The sequence below is a fragment of the Danio rerio genome, chromosome 23 (genome assembly GCF_049306965.1).
Source record: "Danio rerio strain Tuebingen ecotype United States chromosome 23, GRCz12tu, whole genome shotgun sequence".
Lineage (NCBI taxonomy): Eukaryota > Metazoa > Chordata > Actinopteri > Cypriniformes > Danionidae > Danio > Danio rerio.
In genome coordinates, this window is record NC_133198.1 from 41005001 (window position 1) to 41017618 (window position 12618).

Sequence of the window (12618 nt, forward strand, 5' to 3'; positions counted from 1 at the left end):
CCTCTCTGATTGGGGCTTTTCCTGAATATTAAGTAGCCTAACACGCACAGTTCAGTCCTGCATCCTCTCCTTGTAAGTTCAGACTTCGCAAGTTTGATCAAGGCTGCAGTCTCTTCTTCTCAGTTTGATATGGAAAAGCAGACTATACCGAGGACACGGGTAAATCTTCAAAGGGAACAGTGTACTTTATAACTTCATTCACATCACCCTGGCTTCGTTGTTTCACTTTATCAACAATAAAATGTAAACATGATTTAAGGAACTGCCTATTTTCATTTTAATATTAGCAACTTAGACAGCAGACATGTTGAGGCGTCGTGCTGCATAAGATGAGCGTCATCTTCACTGTGTGGATATTTATAACAAAACGGAGCCGATAACAACTGCCTCCTTTCAATTTCAGTGAAAATACGAAACACAGCCTCTCTTTTGCTGAGTATCAGTTTTAATAATCGATAATGGCCATTTTAAAAGTATAACATACAATAAGTTTATACATTATAGGAAATAAAGGCAAGCGATCAGTCAATATACAGAATGTACGTGGTTACATTAATCATTAACTTATCTTTGCGCTCAGCCAAAACACGTTACCTGAGAACAAGTAATAGATTCCAATGCCCAAAGTCAGGGAATATGTCGTTAGATAAAGACAACAAGATAAATGAAATATCCCGTTTAATAAATATAGTGAGATTAGATCCAGCGGGAGATGCTTGATGAGAAGTCCGACTAGCAGAGCTCTCATCTGGGTAGATGGGCTGAGTGTGATTAAATGTTGAATGTGATGAGTTTTCAACAATACTAAATTGAAACTTTATTGTTTTTACATGGTTTAATAATTTTTTGTTATTAAAATTGAAGTTCCTGTTTCAAAGCTTACAGATAGATGGCTAATTTGTATGTCATTGACACTTTTGGCACTTTTTTGGAGTATTTTCATAAGTTTTGTTTTTTCCTGTAAATGATTCAATAAATACCGTACCGTGACATTCATACCGAGGTATTACCGTACCGTGAAATTCTGATACCGTTACATCCCTAATATATATATATATATATATATATATATATATATATATATATATATAAATATGTGTGTTTGTGTGTTTTGTGCAATTTCTCTATTTTCTAGTGGAGTGAAATATAATAAATAAACATAAATAGTTACATTTGTAAAACTAATAAAATCAAATAAATATTAAAATAAATCAAAAATTATTTTGAAAAATTTTTTGTCTGTAATGTTATTAAGAATCTTTTTAAAAAGTTGAGCAAAATAAGGTTAATAATAAAAATGAGCAAAGAAAAAATACCAAAAATATGAAGTAGTAATATTTCAAAAGATGCGTGTGCGTGTATTTGTATTTATATGTGCGTGGTTTTGCACATCACCAGCTATAATTTCTTGTGTAAAACAATAAATGTATAAATTATTACATTTGTAAAACAAAACAAATCTTAAAATGCAAGTGAATATATAAACCCAATTTTATTTAGAATAAATAATATTTGTCTTCAATTTTCTGGACTATGTTGTAAAGAATAAAAAAATAATTAATTAAAGTAAAATAAGTTTAATAATGTAAATTGACAAAGAAAAAAAATAATTATAAATATAATTATAACATTATATTTAGTTATATACAGTTATGACCAGTTTTTATTTACCCCCCCTGTGTATTTTTTCCCCCAATTTTTGTTTTACGGAGAATTTTTTTTTTCCAGCACATTTCTAAACATAACGGTTTTAATAACTCATCTCTAATAACTGATTAATTTAGTCTTTGCCATGATATCAGTAAATAATATTTGACCAGATATTTTCAAGACGCTTCTATACAGCTTAAAGTGATATTTTAAGGCTTAACTAGGTTAATTGGTTAAACTAGGCAGTTTAGAATAATTAAACAAGTTTTTGCATAATGATGGTTTGTTCTGTAGACTATTGAAAAAAAAATATAAAAATAAAGGGGGGAATAATTTTGTCCTTAAAATGAAATTTTATTTATTTATTTTTTTAATTCAAAGGAGGGGCTAAAACGTCTGACTTCTGCTGCGTGTGTGCATGTGTTTATACAGTGCTCAGCATATACAAGTACACCCCTCACAAGCCTATTTTCTAAAATTTCATATTTTTATTAGGAAGCTTTACAATATTATATTTGTGCATATACATTAGATTAGTCAGTACTGACAAAGACTACATTAGTTGTAATATTAGAAGTAATATTATTTTAACAATACCAAAGATTTTGCACAATATTTACAAAAAGAATAATCAACTCTACAACACTGATCATAGGATGAAATCATAAGATGACGTTATTTCCATAAATGGGCTTGATTTTAATGTAAATGTATGTATATTTCTATATTTTCCTGTATATAATGCTCTGATCTCTTTCACAGACAGCGTTACATTGGGCTGCAAAACATGGTAAAGAAGACATGACCACAGCGTTGGTAGAGGCAGGAGCAGACATCAATACGAAAGCAGTACGTTCAGACATCATTTACTCATAAATCACTGCATTTTGAGTCTGATACAGATGCATACAAGCTTGAACTCTAATGGATTGTTTTGTGTCTTGTTTTTTTTCTCAGCATGTAAGTACTGCTCACCTTACACTCACACTGTGTATGAATACATGAAGACATTGTTGAAGTGTATCTATGTGTGAGTGTGTGTGCATGTGTGTTTGTGCGTTTGCTTGTATTACTATCCTTGTGAGGACTGGTTTGAGTTTTTGACCATATGAGTAAACTGAGGACATTTTGGTTTGAAAGGGATATAGGGAACCACTTAAGGGCTTTTTGATTGGCGCTAAAAACCTCGTGGACAGTACGGTGACATAACCCAAATTAGTATCCTAGCTCAATTACATTTCCTGATCATGCACACTGTTTTCAGGCATACCTAAAGAACAACAGCTCAACTTTTCAGTGTGTGTGTACATTCTATTCCTTAAATTACAAATGTCCCCACAAGTATAGCTATACCAGTAAATTTGAACTTTGAGACATTTTTTTATTATATTTTTTCTGTTTGTGTGTGAGTGCGTGTCTGTCTGTCTAAGTGTGTGCGTGCATGTCTATAAGTGTCTACTTTGAATGTGCGAGTGTGTGTGCATGTGTGTTTGTATTCAAGTATCCGATCTGAAAGTATGTGTGTGTGTGTGTGTGTGTGTGTGTGTGTGTGTGTGTGTGTGTGTGTGTGTGTGTGTGTGTGTGTGTGTGTGTGTGTGTGTGTGTGTGTGTGTGTGTGTGTGTGTGTGTGTGTGAGAGCGCGCGCGCGCGCGCATGTGTTTAAGTTTTCTCTCTAAAAGTGTCGGCTGTTCTGTAACGTGTGAAGGGTTTTGGGTCATCCAGCTGTGCAAATGAATGCAGCGTGTGTGTGTTTGCGGGCATCTGTTCATAAATCAAGCTCTGTCATGTTAACAGCTTCCCTTCAACAATGTCTTCATGTATTCACACTGCAGCCTCAGAGCAAAGCAATTTCACTGAATTACCAGCCAATTATGATTCTGTTGCTGTAACCTCAGTTCACTGGTGTCTCCCTCTTCTCTTCTCCTCTCTTTTCTGTGATTCTCTGCACTGGTGTTTTTTTGGGATTGGGACACGGGCATTAGGGGGTGAGTGTTGAATTTTCCTTCACCTATTTCCTTGTCATTTCTGTGTTGTGGTGAGATTTATCACTTACGCAGGAAACTTTTTTTCTGGATGAGTAAATCTCATACTCACAAATAACATTTACACCCCTAAATAAGATGAATGTTGTAGAAATAGTATTTTATATATATATAGTTGAAGTTATATATATATATATTATATATTCATATATATATATGAATAGTTGAAGTCAGAATTATTAGCCCCCCTGAATTTTTAGCACCCCTGTTTAATTTTTTCCCAATTTCTTTTTAACAAAGAGAAGATTATTTCAACACATTTCTAAACATAATAGTTTTATTAACTCATTTCTAATAACTGATTTCTTTTATCTTTGCCATGATGACAGTAAATAATATTTTACTAGATAATTTTCAAGACACTTCTATACAGCTTAAAATGACATTTAAAGGCTTAACTAGATTAATTAGGGTAGCTTAACAGGTTAGGATAATTAGGCAAGTTATTGTATAATGATGGTTTGTTCTGCAGAATAAATATAGCTTAAAGGGGCTAATAATTTTGTCCTTAAAATGGCTTTTAAAAAATTAATAACTGCTTTTATTCTAGCCGAAATAAAACAAATAAGATTTTTTCCTGAAGAAAAAATATTATCAGACTTACTGTGAAAAAATTATTGAAAAAATATTACATCATTTGGGAAATATTTAAAAAAGAAAATTAAAATCAAAGGGGGGCTAACAATTCTGACTTCAACTGTATATATATATATATATATATATATATATATATATATATATATATATATATATATATATATATATATATATATATATATATATATATACACATTTTTTTTCTGCATTGTAGGGGTGTGTATATATCATCAATGATGACAAAATAAATGCACGTAAATAATTCCTTTGGAACTATTACTTTAAAGTATTATAGAATTTACATAATATTTCATTATCACATATAATATACAATCTAGTATATATGTATATACACACACACTCACCGGCCATTAGAATTAGGTACACCTTACTACTATCAGGTTGGACACATCTTGCCTTCAGATCTGCCTTAATCCTTCGTGGCAGAGATTCAACAAGGTTGTGCCATATTGACATGATAGCATCATGCAGTTGCTGCAGACTTATCGAGTGCACATCCATGATGCCAATCTCCTGTTTCACCACATTCATGTTTGAGTACAGTGAACTCATTGTCATGTTTAAGAAACCAGTCTGAGATGATTCACGCTTTATTACATGGCGCATTATCCTGCTGGAAGTAGCCATCAGAAGATGGGCACACTGTGGTCATAAAGGGATGGACATGGTCAGCAACAATACTCAGGTCAATACTGTGGTATTGACACAATGCTCAATTTGTATAATGGGCCCAAAGTGTGCCAAGAAAATATCCCCCACACCATTACACCACCAGTCTGAACCGTTGATACAAGGGAGGATGGATCCATGCTTTCAATTTGTTGATGCCAAATTCTGACCCCACCATCTGAATGTTGCAGCAGAAATCGAGACTCATCAGACCAGGCAATGTTTATCCAATCTTCTACTGGGCAATTTTGGTGAGCCTGTGTGAATTGTAGCCTCAGTTTCCTGTTCTTAGCTGACAGGAGTGGCACCCGGTGTGGTCTTCTGCTGCTGTAGCCCATCCGCCTCAAGGTTAGACATGTTGTGCATTTAGAAGTACTTTTCTGCATACCTCTGTTGTATCAAGTGGTTATTTGAGTTACTGTTGTCTTTCGGTCAGCTTGAACCAGTCTGGCCATTCTCCTCTGACCTCTGGCATCAACAAGGCATTTGCGCCCACAGAACTGCCGCTCACTGGATATTTCATCTTTTTCTGAACATTCTCTGTAAACTCTAGAGATGGCTGTGCATTAAAATCCTAGTAGATGAGCAGTTTCTGAAATACTCTGACCGGTCCGTCTGGCACCAACAACCATGCCACGTTTAAAGGCACTTCAATTACCTTTCTTCCCTATTCCGATGCTTGATTTGAACTGCAGCAGATCATCTTGACCATGTCTACATGCCTAAATGCATTGAGTTGCTGCCATGTGATTGGCTGATTAGAAATTTGCATTAACTACAGTTGGACAGGTGTACCTAATAATATAATAATAATATAGTGAATATACAGTGCTCAGTTCATAGTTGAGTACACCCCATTTTGAAAATGAATATTTTTATTCATTTCTCAGTGAATATAAGGAATGTATTTTGGTGCATTTAAACAAAACAGAATGATTAAACAGATTTATTTTTTATATATTTTAGTCACCAAGAATATTTAGAAATTGAAAGAAAATACAATTAAATTCAATTTCAATTTGAAAAAAAGTTACAACCTACAAAATTTCAACTAAATTTTTACTTTTTTTTTTGCTGCTTGATTTTTTTTTTTTACATTTAACCTTGGGTGTACTAGTTTTTGGACCATTATCCTAAGTTATTTTGTTAGATAAGCTCCAGATTCGGCTTCAGCACTGACTAAACTAATGTATATGCAAAATATAATATTGTAAAGCTTTCTATTAATAATATGGATTTAAAAGAGAGATTTGTGAGAGGTGTACTTATATATGCTGATCACTGTATATACATACAGTTGAAGTCAGAATTATTACCTATTGTCTTTAGAAATGTGCTTCTGTTAAACAGAAATTGGGGGAAAAAAATAACACAGGGGGGCGAATAATTCAGGGGGATAATAATTCTAACTTCAACTATACATGCATACATATAATTTTCTTGATTAAAACTAATTTAAATGAGTAAAATATGATAACATACTAAAGCAAGGAATATTTAAGATTTTCTTGTCAAATGCAACAAATTCTTTGCAAATACATGAAAAAAATATATAATAAAATAATTATTAAAAAATAAATGGAGGAGTTATTAAAGCAATTATACATTGTACATCCTGCATAATATTGTGTATAGTTCAAAGATTTGGGACGCTAATCATGTAAAGAAGAGGTCAACTATTTTTAGTTAGTGTATTTTAAATAAGGTTTTGGATAAATAGCTCAAATACATAGTCATCATTATTGGTCTTTAGCCTTAATTTTCGTTATCTTCATCTCAGTGCAGATCTTTACATCTGTTTATGTAAAATATAAACTAACTTCATTCAAAAATAAGATTGTTGCTGCTTGTTCAAACTATTTATTTAAAATCAGCTGAATCAACACATTTCTAGAGAGATTTTTTTGGTGCAACTTAATTGTTTTATGTTCAATTCACTTAAATTTGTTAAAACAGCTTAATTTGTGTGGAACCTAGCTTACAGTGTTGATCCTTTTGATTATGGGGTGAATTTTTAACTAAATGATTTTGACAAATTTGTATCATATTTGGTCTTTTATTCACTCACAGGGATACACACCTTTACACATCGCAGCGCTACATGGACATCGGCATATAGTGGACCTGCTGGTCAGGACATATGGTAAGCATGCATTCATTACAGACATGCTTTAATCTTCTGGCTTTATACTCCATTTTACAATGGTTGAAATGTATTTTTTGTTAGATGTTGCTCCAACAAAGCACAAATTATTTGGTGTAGTTATATGTACATGTTTTAATGTAACTGAAATAGTCTTAATTCTTGGGAATATCTATGTTAATTTCATTAATTAACTGTATAATAACATGCAGCTCAGTTTGGCAACACAAGTGTCGTCCATATGAAATGTGCTATTTTAGTTACATAATCAACCCTACTCTACTTTTTTATTGGGTTTTGTTTTTATCTTTTTATTTAACCCTGGGTTCATTCACAATGTATTTAGCAGGTATAAAAAGTTCAACTCAGGAAATGTTTTCATTAAAACCAAGTTAAAGAAATGGCAATATTGCATTATATATATATATATATATATATATATATATATATATAATTTATATATATTTATCTATTTATTTTTTTTTTTTAATAACTCATTTCTTATAACTGATTTATTTTGTCTTAGCCATGATGACAGTAAGTAATATTTGAGTAGATATTTTTCCAGACACTTCTATACAGCTTAAAGTGACATTTAACCCTCCTGTCATGTTCACATCCTTCCCCTTACTTTAGTGTTCCCAGTCAAAATTGACTGGTCTGTTTTAACTGCTCTGATATTAGCACAAAATTAATTTTTCTCCACCAAATTTTCTCAAAGTAGTGTTTAACATGAATTACAGACACCTGTCTAGTCTGTGTAAAGATATGATACACTGTTTTATTAGGAATTTGATTCTCGATGGAGGATCCAACACTTTCATGGCAAATTGTAACTTATTGGGTTTGTATCTTATCCAAATGAATTTGTACAGTCTCATTTATACAGTTTTGTACAATTTGCTTATCCCCAATGACGATTGGGTTTAGGGGTGGGGTTGGGTGCCATGCCTCATTTTAAAAATCATACAACTTTGTACGACTGCACTTATGAATTACCAGTTTATTATTTAAACATAAACCAGTTATGTTTCCTTGTGAAATCAGGCTGGAGGATCTGCACATAAGCGCGTAAAAGACATGTGTACCTGCAAAAGACATTGTTCAGTCTAGAGTGAGTGAGGGAGTGAGGGAGTGAGTGAGGGAGGGAGGGAGGGAGGGAGGGAGTGAGGGAGGGAGAGAGTTAGTTTTCTGTCTGATGAATGAATTTAGCCTGGATTCCCATTCACACAAGGAAGCAGTGTGTTTGGGGTTTTCCTTAAGTACTATTCTACAGTTGTGCCTCCAATTAACTCAAATGTTGTCAATTAGCCAATCAGAAACTTTCAAAACCTTGACACCATCATCTGAGCTTTTTTTTAGAGGCAGAATGTTATTTTATGTAAACTTGACTTTCAAGAAAAGTTATAACAATTTCTCAAAAAATATATTTCTCGTTATTGTGCTATTAAGCGGAACAGAAGTAAATGTGATAATCCTAACTTACCTAAAAGAGGACAAGTTTGGTCACATTAACATCTGAATTTTTAAATGGTTATGTGCCTTTTTATACAGTGTATGTTATCTTCTGGTTTCAACTGTATACATAAAGACATAAAATAACTAAAATAATAATAGTAGTAATAAAACAAACAATAGGATAAAAAAATACATCTAAAATCAAAAACACTATATAATGAGAAAAAAAAAATAGAATAGGGCTCCAGACTTTCCGAAATTGTTCTGCTTTTGTTTTCTTGTCAACAGGACCTTTTTCATATTAAGAGCATGTAAAAAAAAAAAAAAAAAAAAAAAAACATTGCAGATAAGAATGCTGCCGACTTCCATTTCATAATAATAAGTTGTCTTGCGAGTAGTCGCAAATCAGATTCTGGAAGATATCCAAGCAGCTCAATTTAATATTTCTGAAATATAAATGTGTTCACAGGAGCGAAGGAGAACCTGCGGGACTACAGTGGCCGCTTACCATATTATTACCTCAATTTACGAGACACACACTCAGAAGAGCACGACCTCTGTGAGTAAAACTCAACTCTTGTTTTTCTGCGTTACAACATCTGTGTATGCACGTGTGTGTGTGTGTTTAGCTCATTCACATGTGGACAGAGCAGCAGAAGCTGTTTTCCACATCAGCACAGGGATCTACAGGGAGCCTCGTGGATCAGTTTTAGGCTGTTTGTCTTTACCCTGTTTAACCCTCCAGCATGTTATTTGATGCTCAGTGTGCTCTGTTTTTCCTTCAGGGTCTTAAAGTTTTAAAAAGTCTACAATTTAAGCATCCACATTCATTGTAAATAATGCAGGGTTCCACACAAGTCCTTAATGTTGTCCCAACACAAATAGATAAAGTTAACTTAAGTGTTTTTACAAATTTGAGTGAATTTAACTTAAAACAATTAGGTTATCCTAAAATATTTTTTTTTAATAAGTAGTTTGAACATGCAGCAAAAACACTTTTTGAGTGTTGAGGGCCTTAAAGTGTTAGATTAACTTATGTAAAGTAATGGAAAATGTACTGAGAAATCGTACTCCAAGAAACCAAAACAAGTAGTGCAAGTAGCGTACAATTATCTGTTCTAAAATTAATGTTTTCGCTGTTTGTTTAAACGATTTATATAAAATGAGATTAAACAACACAGTTATTGTGATTTTTTTTTTTTTTTTTTGGTGGGAAACAGCTTAATTGTTTTACGTTCAGTACATTTAAATTTGTTAAGTTACCATAACAGATTTGTGTTATGACATCAAGAATGAATTGTGTGCAATTCAAAAAGTCACCTTTCTAAGGCCCTGTTTTCACTAATATGTTTTTGTTTTAAAACGCATAAGTTTTACCGTTACGAGTTTTTGAGCACCAAAAATGGAGTGTTTTGAAAACGCTAAAGAGACTATTTTCATTTTAAAACGCTGCTGCTCCGTGCCAGTGTGGATGGGGGGAAAAAGGAGACATCTGAAAACAGAGGCGGGCGCTGCAGACATTCGACTATCTGATTTGGGTCTTTTCCCTCAATATTAAGTAGCCTACACAAGGTTCAGTCCTGCATCCTCTCCCTCTGAGTTCAGACTTTGCAAGTTTGATATGGAAAACAAACTCCCAAGGACACATCGGGTAAATCTTCAAAGGGAACAGTGTACTTTATAACATCATTCGCATCACCCTGGCTACGTTGTTTAACTAGTTATTTTTATTTATTATGATTTGTGAGTGTGTGAGTGCGGTTGACTTGGGCTTGGTACGCTTGTGTGTGAGTGCAAAACGTGCCAAAGCCCGAAACTGAAAGCGAGACGTGACTTTTAAGGGGCTGTTTCATATGGATTTATTAATCAATCTTAATGTTCAATGAATGCAAACTGCCGTAGTTTATTAAAGACGCAAACCTCTCACTGCACGACAGCTGCGCACCTTCAGCAAACCTCCTCATTCCTGCAGCACGAGAGCTTTATGATTGTTTATGAGCGTCAAAAGTGGCTGATCTGTTCGACAATAATATATATCTGACTGCGTGTCACCGCATCCCAAAGCGATATAACTGAAGAAGTCCCCACTGTGCTGAGTGAGAGCGCTTCTGACCATCGCATCATCGATGACGTAAGCGTGCCCAGGCCCGATTGTAGTGTGAGTGCGGGCCGTCGGGGGAGACGGGAGGGGGGACAAGCGTGCTTTGGCCCGGTTCGAGGCAACTGTACATAGTGTGAGTACGGCTTAAATGTCTTTTAGTGGATGTATGAAATGAGAGCCGTGTAGTTTCTGTACCAGTCTAAACCATATAAATCTTTTTTTTCTGCTTATTTAGAAGATATTTTTTTAAACAAAATTCTGTGTAGAAATTACAAAAATTACAAACAAAAAAATCCACAGATTCTGTTTTGCCCTTACATTGACCAATGAATGTGCTCTTCTTCTTCTGTTCTTGCTCTGATGATTGTTTTTAAAGCACAATTATTTGTTGCATAGTGTTCTCTTCCTCTATTTCTTCATCCTCATCATCATCTTCTTCTCTGGTGTTTGTTGTTGAAGCTGAAGTAAGTGAGTGCCACAGTCTGACTCCAGCCGGCGAGCGCAGGAACAGGAAGATCAGCTCTTTATTTCAGTCCATGAAGAGGTGGGGTTCGGCGGAGGAGCTGGCGCCCGTCCCGGAGGAGAGAACTGTCCCGCATCAACTCATGCTGCCTGCTTTCAGACCTCGAAAGTTTTCACGGTAGACTCTTGCGAAGTCCAAACATCCGGGTTGTTTTCTTAGCTGCTTTTATCTGCGCACAAGAAGTATAATGTAGTAGCATTCACATTTCAGCTTCGTCATTTGCATTTGCAATGTGTTATGGCATTTCAGAGTCTGACTTAAAAGCGCAATGTCTTATTTTCTTTACTCTTTTGTGTTTAACTCCAAGCCTGAAGGGACAGTTCACCCAAAAAAAAAAAATCTGTCATCTTTTTATCTGCCTCAAGTGTTTTCAAAACTGTTTTGATTGATTCTTTATTATTTTGAAATAGTTATAAACCGTTTGCCATTGACATCCTACTATGGAAGTCAATGGTTACCGCATTGCTACATTCTTCGAAATATCTGCTTTAGTGTTAAATAGAAGAAAGAAACTTGTAAGAGTTTGAAATGTTGAGTAAATGATGATACAATTTTTTTTTTTTTTTTGGGGTGTCCTGTCGCTTTAAATGTTTACATTTTTCATTGAGTAATGAAACAGCGTGTTTTGAATTGGCAGTACATTAAGACATCTTATGTCTTTACTAAGTATGACACGTTTTATCTGCCTTACAATACTTAAAGTCAAAACCATAAATTATGCCTGCATGAGAATGCACTATATATAATGTGTCTTTTTAAAGGTGTATATTTTTACTATTGCTATATACAGTGTATATGATGGAAATATTTTTAAAATGATCAACATATATTTCTGTGATAGATAGATAGATAGATAGATAGATAGATAGATAGATAGATAGATAGATAGATAGATAGATAGATAGATAGATAGATAGATAGATAGATAGATAGATAGATAGATAGATAGATAGATAGATAGATAGATAGATTGATAGATTTGCAAATCAAAAAGTAATAGTAAAATAATCATATTTACTATATATATTTAAATATACTTGTATGTTCCAAAAAAAATCAAAAACATTCGGCATGAATTGTTTATTCATTTAATTATATTGCAATTAAAAAACAAAATCAGTCTACAAAATAAAAAAATAACTCTGCGAAAAAATCCTCTTCTATCTAAAATTAATGACTTTCTTCACTCTACATAATTTATTTATTTTTTATATGATGTAACCGAGCCTCTATTGGCCATGGAAAAATAATATTCCTGCAAAGTATGTTACAATTCACTCAAATTCAATTGTGTCCTATTCTACATTGTTTCTATATGAAAGGTTTGAATGTGGAATTGTGTGGAATTGAAACGCTTTGCAAACCAACAGTGTCTTAAAAGTCATGCTCTATCCCCTTTTCAATGAAAACAATT

General features: G+C 33.6%; 1 protein-coding gene across 1 annotated transcript in view; it reads left to right on the forward strand.

Moving 5' to 3' along the window:
* Window positions 1-12106, forward strand: part of LOC100331692 (ankyrin repeat domain-containing protein SOWAHA) — a 75150-nt gene extending 63044 nt beyond the window's left edge. Inside the window, exons 8-11 of the mRNA XM_068216940.2 lie at window positions 2417-2499; window positions 7050-7122; window positions 9050-9139; window positions 11141-12106. Of these exons, the coding sequence (XP_068073041.2) occupies window positions 2417-2499; window positions 7050-7122; window positions 9050-9139; window positions 11141-11325 (431 nt within the window). The 3' untranslated portion in view covers window positions 11326-12106. The remainder of the gene's footprint in view (window positions 1-2416; window positions 2500-7049; window positions 7123-9049; window positions 9140-11140) is intronic.
* The last annotated feature ends 512 nt before the right edge of the window (window positions 12107-12618 follow it).